We start from the raw sequence: 23,370 nt of genomic DNA on the forward strand, positions 1-23,370 counted from the left end.
CCTCCTCCTCTCCCATCCACTTACTCACCATTGAAATATTAGCAGCCCAATAATACTCACTTAGGCTCGGTAGTGCCAGCCCCCCCCTATCCCTGCTACGCTGTAAGAATCCCTTCCTCACTCTCGGGGTCTTCCCGGCCCACACAAAACCCATGATGCTCTTTTCAATCCTTTCAAAAAAAGCCTTCGTGATCACCACCGGGAGGCACTGAAACACAAAGAGGAATCTCGGGAGGACCACCATCTTAACCGCCTGCACCCTCCCTGCCAGTGACAGGGATACCATATCCCATCTCTTGAAATCCTCCTCCATTTGTTCCACCAACCGCGTTAAATTTAACCTATGCAATGTGCCCCAATTCTTGGCTATCTGGATCCCCAGGTAACGAAAGTCCCTTGTTACCTTCCTCAACGGTAGGTCCTCTATTTCTCTACTCTGCTCCCCTGGATGCACCACAAACAACTCACTTTTCCCCATGTTCAATTTATACCCTGAAAAATCCCCAAACTCCCCAAGTATCCGCATTATTTCTGGCATCCCCTTCGCCGGGTCTGCCACGTATAGTAGCAAATCGTCCGCATACAAAGATACCCGGTGTTCTTCTCCTCCTCTAAGTACTCCCCTCCACTTCTTGGAACCCCTCAACGCTATCACCAGGGGCTCAATCGCCAGTGCAAACAATAATGGAGACAGAGGGCATCCCTGCCTTGTCCCTCTATGGAGCTGAAAATATGCAGAGCCCCGTCCATTCGTGACCACGCTCGCCATCGGGGCCCTATACAACAGCTGCACCCATCTAACATACCCCTCTCCAAAACCAAATCTCCTCAACACCTCCCACAAATAATCCCACTCCACTCTATCAAATGCTTTCTCGGCATCCATCGCCACTACTATCTCCGTTTCCCCCTCTGGTGGGGCCATCATCATTACCCCTAACAGCCTCCGTATTTTCGTGTTCAGCTGTCTCCCCTTCACAAACCCAGTTTGGTCCTCGTGGACCACCCCCGGGACACATTCCTCTATTCTCACTGCCATTACCTTGGCCAGGATCTTGGCATCTACATTTAGGAGGGAAATAGGTCTATAGGACCCGCATTGTAGCGGGTCCTTTTCCTTCTTTAAGAGAAGCGATATCGTTGCTTCAGACATAGTCGGGGGCAGTTGTCCCCTTTCCTTTGCCTCATTAAAGGTCCTCGTCAGTACCGGGGCAAATTTTCTGTAGAATTCGGCTGGGAATCCATCCGGTCCCGGGGCCTTTCCCGCCTGCATGCTCCTAATTCCTTTCACCACTTCTTCTACCTCGATCTGTGCTCCCAGTCCCACCCTTTCCTGCTCTTCCACCTTGGGAAATTCCAGCCGATCCAAGAAGCCCATCATTCTCTCCCTCCCATCCGGGGGTTGAACTTCATATAATTTTTTATAAAATGTCTTGAACACTCCATTCACTCTCTCCACTCCCCGCTCCATCTCTCCTTCCTCATCCCTCACTCCCCCTATTTCCCTCGCTGCTCCCCTTTTCCTCAATTGGTGTGCCAGCAACCTGCTCGCCTTCTCCCCATATTCGTACTGTACACCCTGTGCCTTCCTCCATTGTGCCTCTGCAGTGCCCGTAGTCAGCAAGTCAAATTCTACATGTAGCCTTTGCCTTTCCCTGTACAGTCCCTCCTCCGGTGCTTCCGCATATTGTCTGTCCACCCTCAAAAGTTCTTGCAGCGACCGCTCCCGTTCCTTACTCTCCTGCTTCCCTTTATGTGCCCTTATTGATATCAGCTCCCCTCTAACCACCGCCTTCAACGCCTCCCAGACCACTCCCACCTGGACCTCCCCATTATCATTGAGTTCCAAGTACTTTTCAATGCACCCCCTCACCCTTAGACACACCCCCTCATCTGCCATTAGCCCCATGTCCATTCTCCAGGGTGGGCGCCCTCCTGTTTCCTCCCCTATCTCCAAGTCTACCCAGTGTGGAGCGTGATCCGAAATGGCTATAGCCGTATACTCCGTTCCCCTCACCTTCGGGATCAACGACCTTCCCAACACAAAAAAGTCTATTCGCGAATAGACTTTATGGACATAGGAGAAAAACGAGAACTCCTCACTCCTAGGTCTGCTAAATCTCCACGGGTCTACACCTCCCATCTGCTCCATAAAATCTTTAAGTACCTTGGCTGCTGCCGGCCTCCTTCCAGTCCTGGACTTCGACCTATCCAGCCCTGGTTCCAACACCGTATTAAAATCTCCCCCCATTATCAGCTTTCCCATCTCTAGGTCCGGAATGCGTCCTAGCATCCGCCTCATAAAATTGGCATCATCCCAGTTCGGGACATATACGTTTACCAAAACCACCGTCTCCCCCTGTAGTTTGCCACTCACCATCACGTATCTGCCCCCGTTATCCGCCACTATAGTCTTTGCCTCGAACATTACCCGCTTCCCCACTAATATAGCCACCCCCCTGTTTTTCGCATCTAGCCCCGAATGGAACACCTGCCCCACTCATCCTTTGCGTAGCCTAACCTGGTCTATCAGTTTCAGGTGCGTTTCCTGTAACATAACCACATCTGCCTTAAGTTTCTTAAGGTGTGCGAGTACCCGTGCCCTCTTTATCGGCCCGTTCAACCCTCTCACGTTCCACGTGATCAGCCGGGTTGGGGGGCTTCCTACCCCCCCCTTGTCGATTAGCCATCCCCTTTTTCCAGCTCCTCACCCGGTTCCCACGCAGCTGTATCTCCCCCAGGCGGTGCCCCCCCGCCCACCCCCTCCCATACCAGCTCCCCCCTCTCCCCAGCAGCAGCAACCCAGTAATTCCCCCCTCCCACCCCCCCGCTAGCGTAATTACTCCCCCCATGTTGCTCCCAGAAGTCAGCAAACTCTGGCCGACCTCGGCTTCCCCCCGTGACCTCGGCTCGCACCGTGCGACGCCCCCTCCTTCCTGCTTCTCTATTCCCGCCATGATTATCATAGCGCGGGAACCAAGCCCGCGCTTCTCCCTTGGCCCTGCCGCCAATGGCCAACGCCCCATCTCCTCCACCTCCCCTCCTCCCCCCATCACCACCTGTGGAAGAGAGAAAAGTTACCACATCGCAGGATTAGTACATAAAACTCCTCTTTCCCCCCTTTTTAACCCCCCTCTTCGTCCCCCACATTCGCCCCACCACTTTGTTCATACGCTCTTTTTAATAACCCGCTCATTCCAGTTTTTCTTCCACAATAAAAGTCCACGCTTCATCCGCCGTCTCAAAGTAGTGGTGCCTCCCTCGATATGTGACCCACAGTCTTGCCGGTTGCAGCATTCCAAATTTTATCTTCTTTTTATGAAGCACCGCCTTGGCCCGATTAAAGCTCGCCCTCCTTCTCGCCACCTCCGCACTCCAGTCTTGATAAACGCGGATCACCGCGTTCTCCCATTTACTGCTCCGAGTTTTCTTTGCCCATCTAAGGACCATTTCTCTATCCTTAAAACGGAGGAATCTCACCACTATGGCTCTGGGAATTTCTCCTGCTCTCAGTCCTCGCGCCATCACTCGGTATGCTTCCTCCACCTCCAACGGATCCGCCGGGGCCTCCGCTCCCATTAACGAGTGCAGCATCGTGCTCACATATGCCCCGACGTCCGCTCCCTCCGCACCTTCAGGAAGACCAAGAATTCTCAGGTTGTTCCTCCTTGCGTTGTTCTCCAGTGCCTCCAACCTTTCCACACATCGTTTCTGATGTGCCTCATGCGTCTCCGTCTTCACCACCAGGCCCTGTATGTCGTCCTCATTCTTGGCTGCCTTTGCCTTCGCGACCCGAAGCTCCCGCTCCTGGGTCTTTTGTTCCTCCTTTAGCCCTTCGATCGCCTGTAGTATCGGGGCCAACAGCTCTTTCTTAATTTCCTTTTTGAGCTCTTCCACACAGCATTTCAAGAACTCTTGTTGTTCAGGGCCCCATGTTAAACTGCCACCTTCCGACGCCATCTTGGTTTTTGCTTGCCTTCCTTGCCGCTGTTCTAAAGGATCCACTGCAATCCGGCCACTTTCTCCTCCTTTTTTCATCCGTATCCAGGAGGGATTCCCTTCTGGTTGACCGCACATTGTTTTTAGCCGTCAAAATTGCCGTTGGGGCTCCTATCAAGAGCCCAAAAGTCCGTTTCACCGGGAGCTGCCGAAACGTGCGACTCAGCTGGTCATCGCCGCACCCGGAAGTCCCTATGTTCAGATTGTTAACCTTCAATTTACCTTTGACCCTTGCTCAGATAACTTGGGTTACCTTTCCAGCTTCAGGCCATCTTAGCGTCAAGTTTTCAGCCCCTCTTGGTATCTTCCAGAAGCTCAGCTGACTACCATTTCTCTCTCTGAAGAGGCTCTGCTTCTGACTTCTTGGCAAGCTTCGCCTTGGATTTTTCCATCTCGCCTTAACAGTTAAATCTGTATTTACTCCTTGTACCAACATTCTTCAGTTCCTCTTTTCATTATTTTCAATCATGTTTGAGCTTGGTTTGATCTTGTCCCATCCACAAATACAAAGCGGTGTCGCCCCAGTTCCAAGATCACCAGCTCCTTAATTTTATCCATGTATCAGCTTGCGTCAGTGATAGCGCACTGACCTCTGAGAACAAATCTAGACGGTACATTCAGCGCTAACATCGTCCAGTTGCGACATTATACTGAGGCCCCTTTTCAGGTAGGCGTAAAAGATGCCATGACACTTATTGTAGAGGCAGAGATTTCTCACTCTCAGAAAGTAATTATCACTACACAAACGGCATCAAAATTGATCATCTGGTCATTTATCTTACTCGTGTTGTGGATCCTTGCAGTGTCCATGTTGGCCAATATGTCAGTGACGACACTTTAAAAGTGCTTTTTTGGCTGTGAAGAACTTTTGGATATCCTGAAGATGTGAAAGGCATTAACAGAAAAAGGAAGCATTTCCGTTTCCTCATTTTGCTCCATTTTATACCTTTTTAAAAAAAGAAAATCCCTCAACCTTCTTCAACCCCTTATTACCACTTTCATCCCCCTCATTTTTCCAAGATCCTATCAGCCACCAGGCCCTTGAACTCAAATTCCCATACCACTATTATTTCAAAACTTTACAGAAGACTTTTTCAGCTGCACTCCAGGAAACACAAACAAAAGTTGTTTGGCAGCTGTTAATTAGAAATCCAGCCAATTTACTCTCTTCTACATTCATTTTTAAATTTCGTTTTCCACTAAGGCGCAAGTTTAACATGGCCAATCCACATACCCTGCACATCTTTGGGTTGCGGGGGTGAGACCCATGCAGATACGGGGAGTGTGTGCAAACTCCACAGGGACAGTGACCCAGGGTCAAAATCGAGCCCGGGTCCTCGGCGCTGTGAGGCAGCAGTGCTAACCACTGTGCCACCGTGCTGCCCTCTTCTACATTAGTAACCAGTAGCGTTTTTGCAACCAGGTGTAAAAAACATGTATCTCAATGTACCTTACATGAAACTTTCTGCCTGCAATTGAACATGAAAATATGGTTTCATGAAACAGCATATGAAATACCAAGGCCAAGTGAAGATAATAAAAAAAACAAATAAAGACAGAGAGGCCGGCCCGCCGATCGGTGGGCCCCGATCGCGGGCCAAGCCACTACGGAGGCCACCCCCCCCCGGAGTTGGAACCCCCTCACTCCCCACAGGCCGCCCCCGGACTCTTCAACGCCGAGGTCCTGCCAGCTCAGAGGATGTTAGAACGGCGCCAGCGGGACTCGGCTTTTTGGTGACGGCCGCTCGGCCCATCCGGGCCGGAGAATCGGCGCGCCAGCCCGGGCCAGAGAGTCGGCCTATACCCCGATCGGCACCGCAACGACCACGCCTGCCCCAGTGGTATCGGGGCGGTGTGGCGCGATTCGCGCGGCCCGCTGGCGATTCTCCGACCTGGCGGGGTTTGGAGAATTCCTCCCCAGGTGTCTGTAGGTGAACAAATTACATAGTCAGAACTAGGATAGTCAAGGCATTGGGTAAACTCTGTGGGAGAGAATTTAGTGAACCCCTATCTCGCCGATTCCCACACATATACTACAAATTCCAAAGAGAGATAATTAGAAATGATAAGCCGTGCGAACAGGAGGAAACACTTAGGAGATACCTAACAAGAAATGACTCAAATGGGTAGAATGGTGTAAGACCCCAATATCGAATCTGTGATCCGAAGAGAAAAATTGTTGGGGCCACGGCCATAAAGATTTGGGCATATGGGTTTCTAAGTTGAGTAAAGCAATTGCGACAGTGAATTGTATGGAGCAACTCCGTGGGAGAGAAGCAAAGAGTTTAAAATTTCAAAAGGAATTAGGTGATGCCAGGGAGCAGATAGAGAAGCTGTAAAGCGAGTTAGAGAGATGAGAGCAGAGGAACTAAGCAAGCCTTCAAATATGAGCCAGTTTCAGGCTCAATGCAAGAAAGAGCAGCTTGCGATCTGAGATTGAGATGCGGCGCAACAGACAGCAGAAGAATTATGAGAGAAATGCAGCAATCTGCAGGTAAAAGTCCTGCACCAGGCAGGGAAAAAAAAGAGAGGCCGCGAGGCAGACCATTCGAAGTGCCTGCGTGAGGTTAGAAAAGAGGATAATGTGTGCCTTCACAATAGAATCAGGGAAAAATGACCCAGGGGAAGAGATAGAGGAGACACCCACGAATATGCCGACTCTGACAATGAGTGGGGGCACCTCGATAAAATTTCCTTGCCCCTCTGAATCCGCCCACCACTAGCTGACGAGATGGCCAGAATGCTAACATCCGTACACCGTAGCGCAACTGACCTACATCGCCAAGACAGCTGAGGTGTTTGAGCCAAAAGGAGATCGAAACACATTCTTCGAGAATACAAACCAACAGAAGCTTTTGCACAGGTTAGATGACGTAGAGGAGGTGAAGCTAATACTAATGTGCTTGAGCCCTGCGATACGCTCTGCCTTGCCCTATCCTCAAAATGCAGGCAGGGGGACATTAGAGGAAATAAAGGTGACAATTTTAGGATACAATAGAGGAGACCCAGTGGACAGTCTTAATAAGTGCAGATAAAAGGGGAACACCCGACTGCATATGCCAGTCGCTTGTAGGCTCAATTTACAATAGTTTTTGGACAGTTAGATGAGCCCAGTTAAACAAGCAGAACCGGTCCAATTGGATCTGAATGCCAGTCTCGCATGGAGTCGGAAGACATGTGAGAATTTTGACACAGCCGATGGCACACACACCGAGGCATGGGTGATCCGGAGGATGACCTGCACCCGGGTGAAGGAGGTACAGGAGTTAGATAACCCCAAATCCACGAGGGCAGGGAAAATGAATCCCGTTTGAACAAATTTGAACCCCGGCCCAGTGTGGCGAAACGAGCGGGGGGGGGGGGTGGCAACAGGAATAGGGGGGTAACTACAGAGGGTACCCATCCCCATATGCTCCTCCCACCCCTAGAAGAAGAGATCAGCCTTGAGGGGACCCCAGCTATTCATCTCCGCAGGGACGATGTTACAATTGCGGCCAGACAAGCCACTATGTTAAAAAGTGTAGAGCACCCCCCGCCAACAGCCACAGACACACCAGCGATTTCTTGAACAAAGATCCAGACCCATACCACTTGGGGGGAAGTGCCCGACAGGCCACAGTAACCCTAGTGGTGGTAAATGACAATCCATACAGCTTGTACCCCCAGCTGGACAAAATGACAAGGGCATGAGTGTCAAGCCTCACCAACTTGGGTGTGTAATATCAAATGGGGGAGTGGAGGGAGACCCATGGTAGATGGTGAGGTAGGAGGCTGCATGTCGAGTTCCTATGGGGCACAGGAGGATTCCACACTACCCTTAATACATCGCGTGACTTGGATAACATGTGGTGCACCCGTAGAAAGTTCATGCTAAGTGGCTTTAGAGGGCACTTAGATGAAAGGTTCGAAACAGACCCGTTAAGAGTTCAGGTCGGGTAACGTGGTGTGCTATTAGTCAAACCCCACCCTGAAGCAGAACATATCCTGGGTTCCAATTTCATGCAGAAATGTAATCTCTCCTTTGACCCAGCAAATTGTTGCATATGGCTAATGGCCCAGACAAATGAGGTGCCAACAGAAGTAGCCACAAGAAGCTACATAGATAGGATTTCCACCATCGGGGAGTTATGGATAAAACCCACAGGCATGACATAAGACTCGGGGGACCAGGCAATCACTGAAAAGCACACAGAAGCATTCACAAACCATAAACCCGACTGTAGCCAGAAACGGGGGAAGTCATTCTATAAGGCCCCGATCCAAAACCCCAAAGACAGTGCAGCTTCACCAAGCAAGCCGAGGGAGGAGGTGGCCAAAGTCATCAACAGTTTATTACAACAGGGAGGCCTGCACTCCGCTGCCCCCACTAATAATTCCCCGATTTGGCGGGAAAGAAAACCAGACGGGTCATGGAGGCTAACGAATTCCTAGAACTGAACAGAACTATCCTTCACAGCCACCACAGTAGCAACTAGCCCCAAAGCCATGATGAAGTAGGCCCCACATGCCAAGTATTTCACGGTGCTGGACATCAACAATTCCCAAAGACCAGCAATGCCATTATAAGTTTGCATTTATCTTTCAGGGGCAGCAATATAGTTGCATAAGCCATGGCAACCCCTGATTACTGAGCGGATCAATGCCGTCACTGTAAGCCAGTCTAAGGTCGAAGACCTTAAACAAGTGTGGAGCAATGACCAAAACCTGAAACAGATTCAGGAAGGAGCATATCCTGCCTTCTTTGACAAGTGATGGGATACAATTACGATAAAGAATGAGTTAGTCCTTAAGGGTGGCTGGTATGTGGTACTGATTGGGAACCGCAACTAAATTATTTACCAACACCACGATGTCCAGGGCCATCAAAACCTGAGCTCACAGCCCTTAGCCATGTGTGAATTAAAGGGTTGTGCTCGTGGTCAGACATAGATAAAGATGTCTGACATTACGTCGATAACTGCAAAGTCTGTACCCAAAACAATCCTGACAGGTATGCCCACAAGGGAGAACTGAGGCATATCTGACCAATAGAAGGCCTTGGACAAATCTTCAGATTGATTACATCAACGCCTTACTGTCCAGCACAGGAGGTTACAAATACATTCTCCTAGTTGTCATCGACACTTTTAGTAAATGGGTAGAAGCATACCTCACTCGAGCCAATACGGCCAAAGTCATAGCAAATATCCCAGTGCAGCAAATCTTCACTAGGTGGGGTCTCCCTCGTAGTACAGATTCAGACCAAGGCACTCATTTCACCACCCAGGTGATGCAGAAGTTGAACTTATTTGGAATCCACATTGGGTATCATCCTCAATCCAGCGGGATAGTGGAAAGGATAAACCGCACCCTCAAAGAAATGATCCGTAAGACCGACCAACAAAATAACCACAACAGGAACAAAGTCCTGCCATTTGATCTAATGATAGTACAGAACTCAGTTTGCAGTCCTACCTGGTTCACCCCCATGTCCTCATGATGACGAATGTGATATAAAATAGTTACTTTAGAGATATTAGTTAATGTAATGTAGAAATAAGCCACTTTGATTCTGGCAAGTAGAGACAAAGGATTTTAGACCGCATGGGAAAAAGCAGGAAGAGGTGTGTCTATGAGAGTGATGCTGAATTGATAGGGGCCGGAGAAAGGGATTGGAAGTGAGCCAATCAGAATAGATCAAACAAGTCAGGAGGGACATAGGATGACCTATGGGTGTCGAGTATGTGAAACTTGATGCCATTTGAATGTATGAGTACTGATCTCTTGGTCTGGGACCTTCACTTAGTTCCCGGGGCTGCAGAAAGCAACATGTTATCTGTATCACTGTGGACTAGGTAGCTTGCAAGCTGAATAAAATAACTTTTGTTATACTTGCAAATCCCTCTCGACTTTTATTGAGGCCAGACTGACGGAGAAAGAAATTTGGGAATCAACATTTGGTGCCGAAAACCGGGATTTCTCAGGGCGATCCTGGTCCAACTGCGAAATCAGAATTAGACTGATTATGAACAGGAGGATGGGGAACGAGGGCCCTCAATGTAGAACTGGAAAATGACCGCGCATTGATTGTTCCCCTCTTCTTATCGTCTGATTAGTCTGGTCACTCGCGGTTGGCACAGAAAGACCGCCTCGACGAAATCACAGGTAAGTCTGGGGATTAGCAATTTAATTGATGGGATTTCATATTGTTGTTTCGGCTTGGGTTAGGGTTTTGGGTTGATGTGACATCTCAAATGATGATTCAATTCCAAGTATAAGGGTTCAGAGGCTGATGGGACTTCAGTAATGAAGGTTCAGTCTATTATATGGGTTCAGGGGCTGATGGGACTTCAGTACTGAAGGTTCAGTCCAGTATAACTGTTTTTAAATCTGAAGATGGTTCAACTCTATGTGTGAGTGTTTTAAATATATAGTTGATTAAGCTAAAATTGTCTCCTTGGACTGTATTGGCGAAAAATGCAGTTCCGAGGACTAGTTGAGATTGTGGGGAATGCTGCATATTGGTTGAAGCAGAAGTCTCTCAAAGGGTTAACAGCAGCAGGCAAAGTTAAAGACAGACAGTGCTTCTCACTCAGGCCTTGAGATAACAGCACCAGTCTGTAGTGCAATCGGATACCTTTCCTTTGAGTCAGTGAATACCAGCAAAGTTACGTTTTGAATTAATTAAAGGAAACCAGTGGGTTTCTCCACCTCTTTGATAAAAGTTATTATTTTCGAAAGCAATTGATTGAAATTGCCAGAATCTTAAGTTTTACTTACTTGAAATAAGGTTTATCTCATTTTATCTGGAGATTAATAGAAACTTAAAGAAGATCATGCACACCATTTTAAAAAGTGTAAATCTGGAGATGATAGTTGATTTTGCTAATACTTATGTGTATGTAAAAGAAAAAAAACTTGTTGAAAGAAAAATTGTTAAGATAAAGAAATAATTAAGTTGTAAATGTTATACAAGTTTGTGTTAAGCAAATTGTAAATTTAGTTCTGAGTTGAGATCAGAGCTAAGCTTGCAAGTTGCAGTAATTCAATTTGAATTTTCAAACATTTTTAAGTTTAAAAAAAAAGCGCAAGTAGAGGAAAGGCGCGGGTCAAACAAGAGATGAGCTACGTAGTTCAATGGCTGGCCTTGAATTGACAGAAAAAGAAAAATTCAATAATTTGGAAAAGTAAGCATATCACCTAAGTCTCTCCAAACTAAGCAGAAACCACAAGGTTCGGGAACAAAGGAAGCTGAAACAGATTCTTTTGAAGATAAAGAACTCCCCCTAGTGACAGGGAGAGATGTTGAAGTCCTGGAACAACCAGGGGAAATAGCTAGAGTGCCCCCTGGTGACATTCGGAGACAGTTACCGATTAGGAAGATGCGAAACCCCGACGCAGTGACTGTGGGAGCGAACCCCACGATAGACGTTTACTTCCCATGGACACCCAGTGAGATGATGGCTATTATGTCTACAATCCCAGATAGAAAAAATCTCCTGCTGCCTTCATGGATTCCTTGAGAACTACCATCTCAATTTATCAAGCTGATTTAAGGGACCTCTGGGCCCTAGTCCAGCAGATTTTAACCCCAGCAGAGTACCGCAATTATCTTAACCACCTGAATTATGCTAGTCATGCCGCACTTCAGCAGGCCTATGCGTTAGACGACGATAGAAGGACACAGATCTTGAATGCGTTGAATAGCACATTTCAAAGGCCCATAAATCTTTCTGTTATCTTAGACCTAAAACCTAAGAAGACTGAAGAGCCAGAGGAATTTCTGGAGCGTTTTAATGAAATCTATCGGGGGCAGTCAGGCGATTTGCTGTATCAAAATGGTCAGAATTCCCCTCAATATTGTGCTATGTTAATGCATTGCCTACCACCTTCTGTGGTTACTGCTGTGAAATGTAATAACATGAATTGGACAGAGAACGACCCTTCCCAGGTGGCAAGGGCAGTCAGATTTTATTGGAAGGAGGGTGTAGGACAAGAAGGAGGCTCAGTTACAAAGGTTAAGACTGAGTATGTAATGAAAAAGGATGATCTGCGACCCCAACAAGCGGCAGAAATGGTAGTTTACCAGCAGGAACCCCAATATAGTGACTTTGGGTGGGTGGATCAGCGAAGAGAAAGATACCAAACCCACCCAAAGGGACCCTCACCCCCTTTTTATGGCCCACCGAACGAATCAACAGCTCTACAACTGCAGCCCCCTCTGAGGGGCCATTGGTCTACTGGAAGAAGAGGACGGGGCAGCCATGTCTTCTGTGCAATCAGCACTTAAATTACCATTATCCGACCACACGCAGCAATTGTCAGGGTTCCAAGGACAGGTGTGTGAGTATCCTATTTCTGAACCTGTGACAGTCACTTACGAGAATAAGTCTGCAGAGCATCAGGTTGTAGTGACTACTGGATTGGACTGGTTACTTGTTAGCCCGAGATTTACTGTGTATCTTCCAGCTACAGCTAGAATGCGGAGATGAGGGGGTAACGGTTACATCATGGAGGATGAGACAACAGTGCTATATTTCTATCACCCCCCAGTGGTGGACGTTAGACGTTGAACAGTCACTGCATCACGTTACCCTGGCCTATGACAGAACTGGACGAAACAGGGAGTTGGAGGACAAATACCGGCCATTACTTGAGACCGAATGGCCAGTCAAGGTTACAGCCACAGTCACGGGAAAAGAAGGTACAGCCGATTTTGTTACAATATCACCACATTTATGGCCACAGTCAGCTTCGGTACGCCCTCATATTACACGTCAGGTCCATGACCAGTACCATGCCAGGGATATGGGGCGAATGGTCAGGAGGGCAGTGGATCATTCGGATCCAACAGACTACGCACTTCAAGTCATGCCGGACGGCACTACCATAAAATATTTTGAGGTCCCTGAAACGATTAACACTCGACTGCAGCATCACAGGGGACATGATGTGTTGGAATATGTCAATCCACAGGTCTGGGCGGAATACCCATCACAAGTGGGAAAGACAAATGTTACACCTATTAAGGTGATGATTAAGGATCATGTAAAGCTACCTTCCATTCGACAATACCCCCTGAAATCTCAAGCTGCTCCATCAATAGATAAATTAATTCAAGAGCTGTTGAAACAGGGTATATTGGTCCCTTGCCAATCAGAATGTAACACCCCCATACTTGCTGTGCCTAAACCAGCCAAACCAGACCAGTACTGATTAGTACAGGATTTACGTTCAATCAATGCCATCGCATAGCCATTACATGCTCTCACCCTCCAACAGGATATTACGGTGTATAGCTCCCACTCGGTCATCGCACTACTGAGGCAACTGCAGACTCAGCATCATACCGCAGCTCGTCAGAATAGGTATGAGATATACCTTTTGAACAATCCACGTCTGACATTTAAATACTGTACCACTATCAATCCAGCCTGTTTTCTTAGTGGTCCCCCTGTCCATGAAGACGCACCTGGCCACGACTGTTTAGCCTTGATTCAGGAAACTACCACAATAAGGGGCAATTTGAGTGACATTTCGTCAGAACAACCTGACATGATTATGTGTGGTCAAATATCCCACCGGGGTTTAGTTAATGACCTACTGCAGGCCCTCCTTATGCCCGAGCAGATTTCCGTTATTAAATGCGCTGCCCACACGAATGGTACAACCCCAGTTGACGTTGGTAATGAACGAGCAGATTGTGCAGCGCGAACAGCCGCGCAAATTCAGCAAGTGATGGTGCCTAAGATGTTAAGTCAGACTAAACGATCTACTATAAATATGTCTGCTTCTGACAAGTCAATGCCAACCATCCAAGATATCATAAGGTTACAGGAGGATGCTCCTGAGAGTGATAAACAAATGTGGAAACGGTTAGGTTGTACATATGATTCTGTTTCCTCTTTATGGACCACGCCTGCACATCAGACTTGTATGTCTGATGTGCTGGCTTTATGGGTCATTGAATGTGTACACTTTGCAACTCATTGTGGGGCTCGAGGGACTAGTGATTTGTTGCTGGACACTTGGTGGCACCCTAAAATGCAGGGGTTGGCCCAAAGTATCAGTAATCGGTGTTTGATTTGTCAGCAATATAACACCGGAAAAGGTATCCCTTGTGGGAAGGGGCAAACCCCGTTGCCCAGTGGTCCCTTTGAGACGCTCCAAATGGATTACATTGAGTTGGAAAGGTGTCAATGTTATAAATATGTTTTGATCATTGTGGATGTGTTCAGCAGATGGGTCGAGGTGTATCCGACTATCGATAATAAAGCTGCTACTGTGGTTAAAGTCTTGATGAGGGAAATCATTCCCCGGTACGGTATACCAGCTCAGTTAGGTTCTGATAATGGGCCTCATTTTATTGGACAAATTAACAAGGAGTTTTGCTCCCAGTTGGGCATACGCCAGCAGTTATACTGTGCTTATAGACCGCAGGCGGCCGGGTTGGTTGAGAGACACAATCAGACCCTCAAAACTAAATTGGCTAAATTAAGAGCAGACACGGGACTGACTCGGCTTAAGTTGCTCCCCGTTGCCCTCTTCCAGCTGCGGGTTACACCTGCGGGACCGGCCCGGCTCTCTCCCGCCGAGATTCTTTATGGCAGGCCTCTTAGAACTCCCTGGAGCCTGCAGGTTCCCAGACTGGTTCAGTTTCATCAGATGACTGAAGAGATGACCACCTATGTTCTAGCCCTCACGCAAGTGCTCAAGGAACTCCATGGCCAGGTCTGCGCGGCTCACCAGCCATCGCCCCCAGTACCTAGCTCACTTTCAGTCCAGCCCGGTAGTTATGTCATGGTCAAAACTTGGACTAGGAAGGGGTCGGAGCCGCGATGGGACGGGCCCTTCCAAGTTCTCCTTACCACCCCCACAGCAGTTAAAGTGGAGGGGCGAAGTGCTTGGGTCCACCTACATCACTGTAAATTGAGTCCATCTCCACTACTGTAAAAGGTCGGATACTAATCTGCCTCCCTTCTCCAGTGCTATTTTACAGGTGTGGAGCATGATGGAGTGGCTACGCATCGTCTGTATGATATTTGGCCTCACTTCGCTTGGCGTGTTATTGGCGATGGACATGGAAAAGGGGAATATTATGTATCTGTGTAGCCCCAACCAATCTACAAGGTTACATCACCTCTGCAAAGGTGATGTTCTTCGCTGCCCCCATATACGAGGACATGGTATTGACTCATGGAAGGTCATCAAAGTTAAGGAGAATGCAGGAGTCATGAAGCAGTTGCACCGGTCCCGGCGATGGGAAGGGAACATTATATGGACATTGCCTTGTTTTTGGAATACATGTAAATTCGATTTTGGATGTGTTAAGAGTGGTGCAATAAAGGTAATATCAGGCTGTCAGAAGAGCGTAGGAAGAGGCTATGAGGAAGTGAAAGGGACTAGAGAGAGGATGGGGCGTATGAGAAGGGAAGTACAGCTAGAACGTAGGTTACCGTGAGATACACTTAAGTTAGTTAAAGGCCAAACTGAGGAAAACCCGGGTAGTAAACCTTGGGAGCCCTCGGGGCAATAACCAAGGAATTGTCTCAGCTACGGTTGTTTGCAATGCAGAACCGGTATGCTCTTGACTATCTTCTGGCCCGTGAGGGTGGGGTATGCGCCATAGTGCAGGGCAAGTGTATCATGGGAGTTCAGGATAACATCACTAAATTTATGGATCACATACGGGATCACCTGGACAGAATGCAGGATCCTGGCTCTTGGGGTAACTGGGAATTTGGAGGTTGGAAGGACTGGTTGATAAATATGGCCATGTATCTAGTGGTAGCTATCTGCTGCATCTTTGTGGGCCTGGCCATCCTTAAATGTGTGATGGGTAAAATTTAACCCCCCAAAAAATTTAACTGTTAAAATCCATGAGGGTGAAGCAGATGAAGGGGGGCTAAGACAGGAATTGGAAATGCAGCGACGGATCTTTTTAGATGAGGAACCGTAGCTATGGATTGGATAGTTCGGTTATCATGGAATGATAAAAGGAGGGAATGACGAATGTGATATAAAATAGTTACTTTAGAGATATTAGTTAATGTAATGTAGAAATAAGCCACTTTGATTCTGGCAAGTAGAGACAAAGGATTTTAGACCGCATGGGAAAAAGCAGGAAGAGGTGTGTCTATGAGAGTGATGCTGAATTGATAGGGGCCGGAGAAAGGGATTGGAAGTGAGCCAATCAGAATAGATCAAACAAGTCAGGAGGGACATAGGATGACCTATGGGTGTCGAGTATGTGAAACTTGATGCCATTTGAATGTATGAGTACTGATCTCTTGGTCTGGGACCTTCACTTAGTTCCCGGGGCTGCAGAAAGCAACATGTTATCTGTATCACTGTGGACTAGGTAGCTTGCAAGCTGAATAAAATAACTTTTGTTATACTTGCAAATCCCTCTCGACTTTTATTGAGGCCAGACTGACGGATAAAGAAAGTTGGGAATCAACAATGACAGGGCGATGTACGAAAGGGATCGCATCCCTGCCATGGCTGGATTTATCAAAACCTGAGCTCACAGCCCTTAGCCATGATACCACATTCAAAACACTGCTGAAAACATTCAAGCTGCACAACTGTCAGAAGCTGTTAAAATGGAGAAAAGGAAGCAGAGTAAAGCATACATTGATGGTAAGGTGAACCCATTAAGTATGAGGTTGTGCAAAAGGTCATGTTTCAAGTACGTTTTCCTATCCCCCAGATACATGGGACCCTACTCAGTGGTAGATAAGGCGAGCCCAACCATTTACTGGGTACTGAGGGATTCCAAGAAGCTCCCAAAACAATGACCATGTCCACACTGACACTTACCAACTTTTACAGATGCACCATAGAAAGCATCCTATCTGGCTGCATCACAGCCTGGTATGGCAACTGCTTGGCCCAAGACCGCAAGAAACTTCAGAGAGTCGTGAACACAGCCCAGTCCATCACACAAACCCGCCTCCCATCCATTGTCTCTATCTACACCTCCCGCCCGCTGCCTCGGGAAAGTGGGCAGCATAATCAAAGACCCCTCCCACCCGGCTTACTCACTCTTCCAACTTCTTCCATTGGGCAGGAGATACAAAAGTCTGAGAACACGACCAAACAGATTCAAAATCAGCTTCTTCCCCGCTGTTTCCAGACTCCTAAATGACCCTCTTATGGACAGACCTGATTAATACTACACTCCTGCATGCTTCACCCGATGCCGGTGTCTATGTATTTACATTGTGGACCTTGTGTTGACCCATTATGTATTTTCATGTACTAAATGATCTGTTTGAGCTGCTCGTAGAAAAATACTTTGCACTGTACCTCGGTACACGTGACAATAAACAAATCCAAATCTCGCTGGAGGGCCTTGACCCTGACCCCTGGCTTCCAGTTCCACCCCCACAGACCCCGGTCGTGAAAATCCAGCGAATGGCCTAAAGGAGGAAGAAATAAGTCATGATTGAGCTACGCACTCTCAAGGGGAAACTGGCGCCGGGATCCCTGTAAGTACCTGGTGCGGCGCTCAAATGGGGTGGCGGTGGAAAAGTGGCTCCCAAGTAGCCAGAGCCTGCCCCTTTCAATAAATCACCACCTTAGGAATAATACAGGGGCTCTACCGTCCCCTACTGTAAATAGGAGAATGTACATTCGTTACCCTTTTTAAAAAAAACCTTGGCCCTGCGACAGGCCCCTTGTTTTCTTTCCCGTGATACACTCTTTCTTCCTCCTTTTCTTCCTCCTTTAATTTCACTCTCCTTTAATGTCACTGAGGAAAATCTCCATGATTTGACAGCAGATACTGGTTCTGCTTGATGAATAAATGTCTTCCTCTGGGTGAAGGTTTCCCCTGACTTTTATATAAGCTCATTCTCTGTTACTTTGTGAGGACAGCATAAACCGCCCAGAGCTTCCACGAGCAGTGCCATTTTTGGTGTTAGGGTTTAGTTCCTCGTAACCCTTTGGTAGGAAACCGATTTTCTTCTCTTCATCGTCTTAGGTAACCCCTAAAGGGCTTTCACCTGCGGGGTCATTTCCTATGGGTTTAGTTCCTTCGTGACCCTTTGGTAGGAAACCGATTTATTAGCTTTGTTCATCACCTTAAGAAACCCCTACAGGGCTTTCACTGCGTGGTCATTTCCTGTGTTTGGGTTTAGTTAAAACCATCAGTTCTACGTAACTTCCGCTTGTGCAACTCTGCCTTGTGGCCACAATTCATCATCCAAGGAAAGGACCCCATTAAACATGAATGGCTAGACTACACTGATTTGGAGTAGACACAGACCTCCACAGGGTTTTCCGAGAACTTCATTCCCTATGTTTAGGTTTAGTTAAAATGTACTCTTCTCATCTGTACGACTTCCGCTTGTGTGACTCTGCCTTGTGGTAAACGTCACAGCTCATCATCCCAGTAAAGCAACCAAATTAAATACGAATGCCAGGCTACCCCAGATTCCGGGATAAAATAACAAAATCCATGGCATAACCTAAAATGAGAATCAATTGATATTATAAAGGGGATTAGTAAAGATGTGTGAGCTAGCATCTGGTGGGAGGGATACTGGTGAGAAGAAATCAGATCTTAAGGAATACAGGTTGAACATCCCTTATCCGAAAAATTCCAAAATCCGGACTTTTTCTCGAGCGTGCCGCACATGTAGTTCCCAACATGCGCTGCACACGTGCAGTTCCCAACACGCACCTCACATGCGCAGTTCCCAACACGCACTGCACATGAGCAGTTCCCAGTGCGCACTGCACCTGCACAGTATATTGCAATATCTGAAAAATACCAAAGTCTGATACACACTCGGCCCCAAGCATTTCGGATAAGGGATTTTCAACCTGTAATAAAAGATGCTACCCTGATCTCTCACTACAGAATGTATTAAGCACTTGTGGTAGGGTACCTGGGATTTTTGCCTTGCAATGGACACCTTTGGTCTCGAAAAAGGTTAGGAGGGGTTATTGGGTTACGGGGATAGGGTGGAAGTGAGGGCTTAAGTGGGTCGGTGCAGACTCGATGGGCTGAATGGCCTCCTTCTGCACTGTATGTTCTATGTTAACTATGTCTATGTTAAGAAGGACGCAGACCCACAGAAGAAAGGACTGGCAACAGGAAGTTTGAATTAACATTCCCTGTATAAATGTGGTTCACCCTACTGGATGGGGTGAATGTGAGGATGGTATTCTCTATTTAACCATCCTCACAACAAAGCTCGTCCACTAGAAGAAGGAACTAATCTGGCCCTTGGATATAGAAAAGGTCTTTGGGCTCCACAAACAAGGGATATATTAACAACTCTCGCCTCTAAAAGATTTTTTAAATTTATCTGTGGGTTTTTTTGTATTTATCTGTATGATTTTTATATTTATCCATGTTTTCTACAGTTTATTTTGTATATATGAGCAGTCTAATTTTGCATTTATGATGTCTACAGAGTGTATATACGTTGGGTTAGGGATTAGGATCATTTGCTTGAGATTTTGGTACTTGCCCGTCCGGGGACTTGGCTAGATTTGTGTGATCCGGTTCACTGACGCTCACTGGATCAAGAGGCGGGACTGTGGTAAAATAGCCAACGGCCTAAGTCTAAGGACACTAAGGAGTCTATTGGACACTAAATTAAACCACAGTCAGAACCACAGACAGGCCTGATGGGAATTCAAAGAGCCAAATTCGATCAGAGACTGTAAGTCAGGACAAGTCTGGACTAGACTTGTGAACAGGAGATTGGAGATAATCAGGCCTATTCAGATTGATTGTTATGGATTGCCCAGATGCTGCCAGACTTTCTGGCACCTTGATTTCCCGCCGCTACCTTATATAGGATAAGATTATGTGTGGACAATGCACCCTGGGGGGAGTTCTTGGTGTGCTGCAGAATTGGACTCAGCAACTTCATTGTATGTTCTGACCCCCGCCCAGTGACCTCATTGGCTGAGGGCCAGAGAAACTTCTGGAAGGACGCAAAGAGAGAGATAAGAAAGGACACCCAGAAACTCTCCCCAGCAAAGACTTGACATGGAGAAGATGCGATGGCAAACCAGAGAACATATAGAAGAGGCATGCGAGAGCCACCTTCGCAGATGAGGGCCCTGGGACGATATAGGCTTGGACGATTGAGGCTCAGACGATTGAGGCTCAGACGATTGAAGCTCAGAGGATTGGATCCGCAGCTCAATCAAGTTAATCGGCACAGGTAGTATTAGAATCCTAGGGCAGATAGTACTTGGGATACTTTGGGAGAGTAACTGTTTTATTGTGTTTGTGAATAAATTTGGGTTGAATGGTGAACTTGTGTTTGCCCTTTGTTCATCGCACAAATCAGGGCACCTGAGTAAAACGTTTTACTAATAAACTGGTCAAAGTGTCTGATAATTTAAAGAAGCATCTTCAATGTATGCTACCACTGGCGATCATTGCCTGATGTTAGAATGTACAGGGCAAAACCTGCCCCTATTGAAAACATATCCTGATTTAAAAACAACGCTGGCACAAGTGTAAATTCAGAATTGAGAGTCAGGATTTAACATAAAGTTTTAATGACATGTGAAATGTCATTGTCTGTAAACTCATAAACTCCCATTCACCCATCCCTGCCAAGTCTCAAATTCTTAACCTTGTGTTCAAATCTCTAACTGGGCTTGCCCCATCCAATCTCAGAAACAGTCAACAATTTACAACTCTGAAATCATTGTGCTCTTCCAATTCTAGTGTCTTACTCATTCCAGATTTCCACTGCCCCTTTCCTTTGGCGACCATGTCTTCTTCTCAGACATTCGCCGTCACCTCTCCAACTCCTTCTCCCTTTCTTTAAGCTGCTCCTTATCGCTGACCAAGCTTTTGGTCACTTGTCCGAATATTCCATTCTGGCTTGATGCCAAATTTTGTTCATTAACCCTCCTTTGAAGCACCATGCACCATTTTACTACATAAATGAGTCAATACATTACGGTTTTCCTCTTCTATCTCTTATGGCTTGTGATGATTTTTACCACATTGAAAGTTATATCAATGCAAGTTTTATTCTTGCTTTAGTGCCTAATAATACAGGTGAAGAATGTAGTGTATCATGGATGTCTTTTATAATTAGGAGAACTTTATCAAAATAAAAGAATGCTTCATGGTGCGCACATATGCAAAATGCAGGAAGCTTTTAGCAAAATATTTTCAGCCCCCTATTGCAAAGGTGCACAATTATACACTAATAACTAATACTAAGTCAATAATGAAGTAGAACAAAGTCTTCATATAAAATTGAGAGTACTAAAAAAGCAGATTTCAAAGCTATAATTTTAAAGAATAATTTCTGAGGTGTCAAACAATTAGTTACAGTCTTATGTTAAAAGCAATTTGAAAAGCTAATGCAATTGAGGATTACAGTTTAACAGTGTTCCTTAAGACATTAAAACAATTTTGGCTACTACAGTAACTCTTGAGTCAGATGTGTACAGCCTTTAACTACAAATGCTACATTTGATCAGAGAATCAACATTACAATAGAGGGGTAAGGCGGCTCAGCTGTTTTGTGGGGTTAGGGACATGTGCTTTAAATTTGTAATAATGATTCTCTTAATCAGAGAGCAAACATAATAGTATTCTCCATGTAATTATTTTCATGGTGCATCTTTGTTGAAAGGTTACCTTCTTGTTTTGATTTGCCTGCATCGTCTCAGTTGAAAGGAAGGACAGGTCATCTGTTTTCACAACTCTCCTATGTTTGCTCTCATACTGACCGTCAGAAGGTATTTAGTAGTCCTACCATCCATTCACAAGATTGATCTAATCTTTCCAAAGTACCACAGAATCCTGCTCTGTCCTTTCCCCCAAAAATAAAACCTACACAATCCCAAGATCTCTAAACTGAAATCAGAAAAGAGCTAAATCACACTTAATACACACATACTCATATTGAAATATTTACATTGCAAACAGGGAGGCATAGAAAAGATTAAAAGGTTTGAGATTACAACTATGAAGTAAAAGTGCCAAGAACAAATTACGCACAACTGTAGATTCACTTTTCAACATAGAAGATTTTTTTTGTTTCATAAATCAAATGCCAGCAAGTCTTTGGTGTGTAAAACATGTAAATATTTGGGTGGGCTTGCTAGCATTAAAAATCTTTCACATAAATGTTGGCATTCACTGGTAATGATGGGTGAATCCAAATATTATGTACTGATAGATTTTCACCTGCAAAGGTGGATGTTGAATATCGTTCATATGATTTAACAACTATTTACGTACTGCAAAAAAGCAATTCAGGTGATGCCCTGGTATGGGCCTATGCTATCTTCTTGACATTAATTTTCTGCCAAAAGTCACTGGATAGCCATCGAGAATCAGGATTCTGGTTTAACATTTCTCCCCATCCTTTCAGTGACACCAAGATCAATTGTTCTGTATCAGTCAGTATTACTGAAACTATTTGCCTACAAAAATACAGCTGTAAAACCAATTTGACAATGGACTTGAGGTATGAGCATTGAAGGGACAGTAATGTCCAGTTGGGAGGTGATTGTTTCTGGTTAACCTCTCAAATAGCCAAGATCTTTTTATAATTGCTAATGCTGGTGTATTCAAAAGATTTGATCCTCTTATCTGTACTGCTTCAACACTTATATTTCCAGAAGCACAATATTTTTCTAATAGAACAGAATAAAGTTTTACAAATGGTTCAGCTCACCCTTCGCATTATAAACATACAATACACCTTTCTTAGGTAATTAACACAATGGTTTGTAGCTCTTGAAGAATAAAATGAATAGGAGCATTTCCCTCCTTGGACTGGACGTCAATGTTTCTGGTATACTTCAGTAATAGCCATTTTTTAACAAAAAAAATCATAGAAATTCTCACCTTATCTTGGTTTTCAGTGTTGTTGTAACAAAGATTCCCAATCAAATGGATCAAATGAGCTTTAAAGCCCACAGCAGGATGGGAGGCGTGATGGGTTAATGATAAAGATTGGGATGCACTGAAAATATTTCTGTTTTGCTTTCCAGCAAGATGCGTTTGATACAAAAGTTCTGGAATAGAAAGCGATATTCAGAAGAGAAAATACAATTAATCTAATATCTAACAGCTTTGAACTACTATGATCAATCTTAAATAAAAACTACCTCATTTTCAAAATTGTATGACATTTCTACATACTGCACTGTCATCTATCTGCCTATCCTGTTTGCCCAATTATTAGTCCCAAGGCTTTTCCCAATTTGCAATACCCACCCGTTTGTTAACATCGGGAAATTTTGGCATTGATCACTCAACTCCTAAATCGAGATTATGGTCTGATTTTTAAGAATTATATTTCCTGTTAGGTGTTACATTTTACTCTAAATTGGCAGCATGGTAGCACAGTGGTTAGTACTGTTGCTTCACAATTCCAGGATCCC

At 45.8% G+C, this 23,370-nt stretch overlaps 1 protein-coding gene across 1 annotated transcript in view; it reads right to left on the minus strand.

The window, feature by feature from the left end:
- atxn10 (ataxin 10) overlaps positions 1-23,370 on the minus strand; it is a 315,724-nt gene that overhangs the window by 167,045 nt on the left and 125,309 nt on the right. Inside the window, exon 9 of the mRNA XM_072484567.1 lies at positions 22,832-23,001. Within this exon, the coding sequence (XP_072340668.1) occupies positions 22,832-23,001 (170 nt within the window). The remainder of the gene's footprint in view (positions 1-22,831; positions 23,002-23,370) is intronic.

Source organism: Scyliorhinus torazame, chromosome 19 (genome assembly GCF_047496885.1).
Source record: "Scyliorhinus torazame isolate Kashiwa2021f chromosome 19, sScyTor2.1, whole genome shotgun sequence".
NCBI classification, from domain to species: Eukaryota; Metazoa; Chordata; class Chondrichthyes; order Carcharhiniformes; family Scyliorhinidae; genus Scyliorhinus; species Scyliorhinus torazame.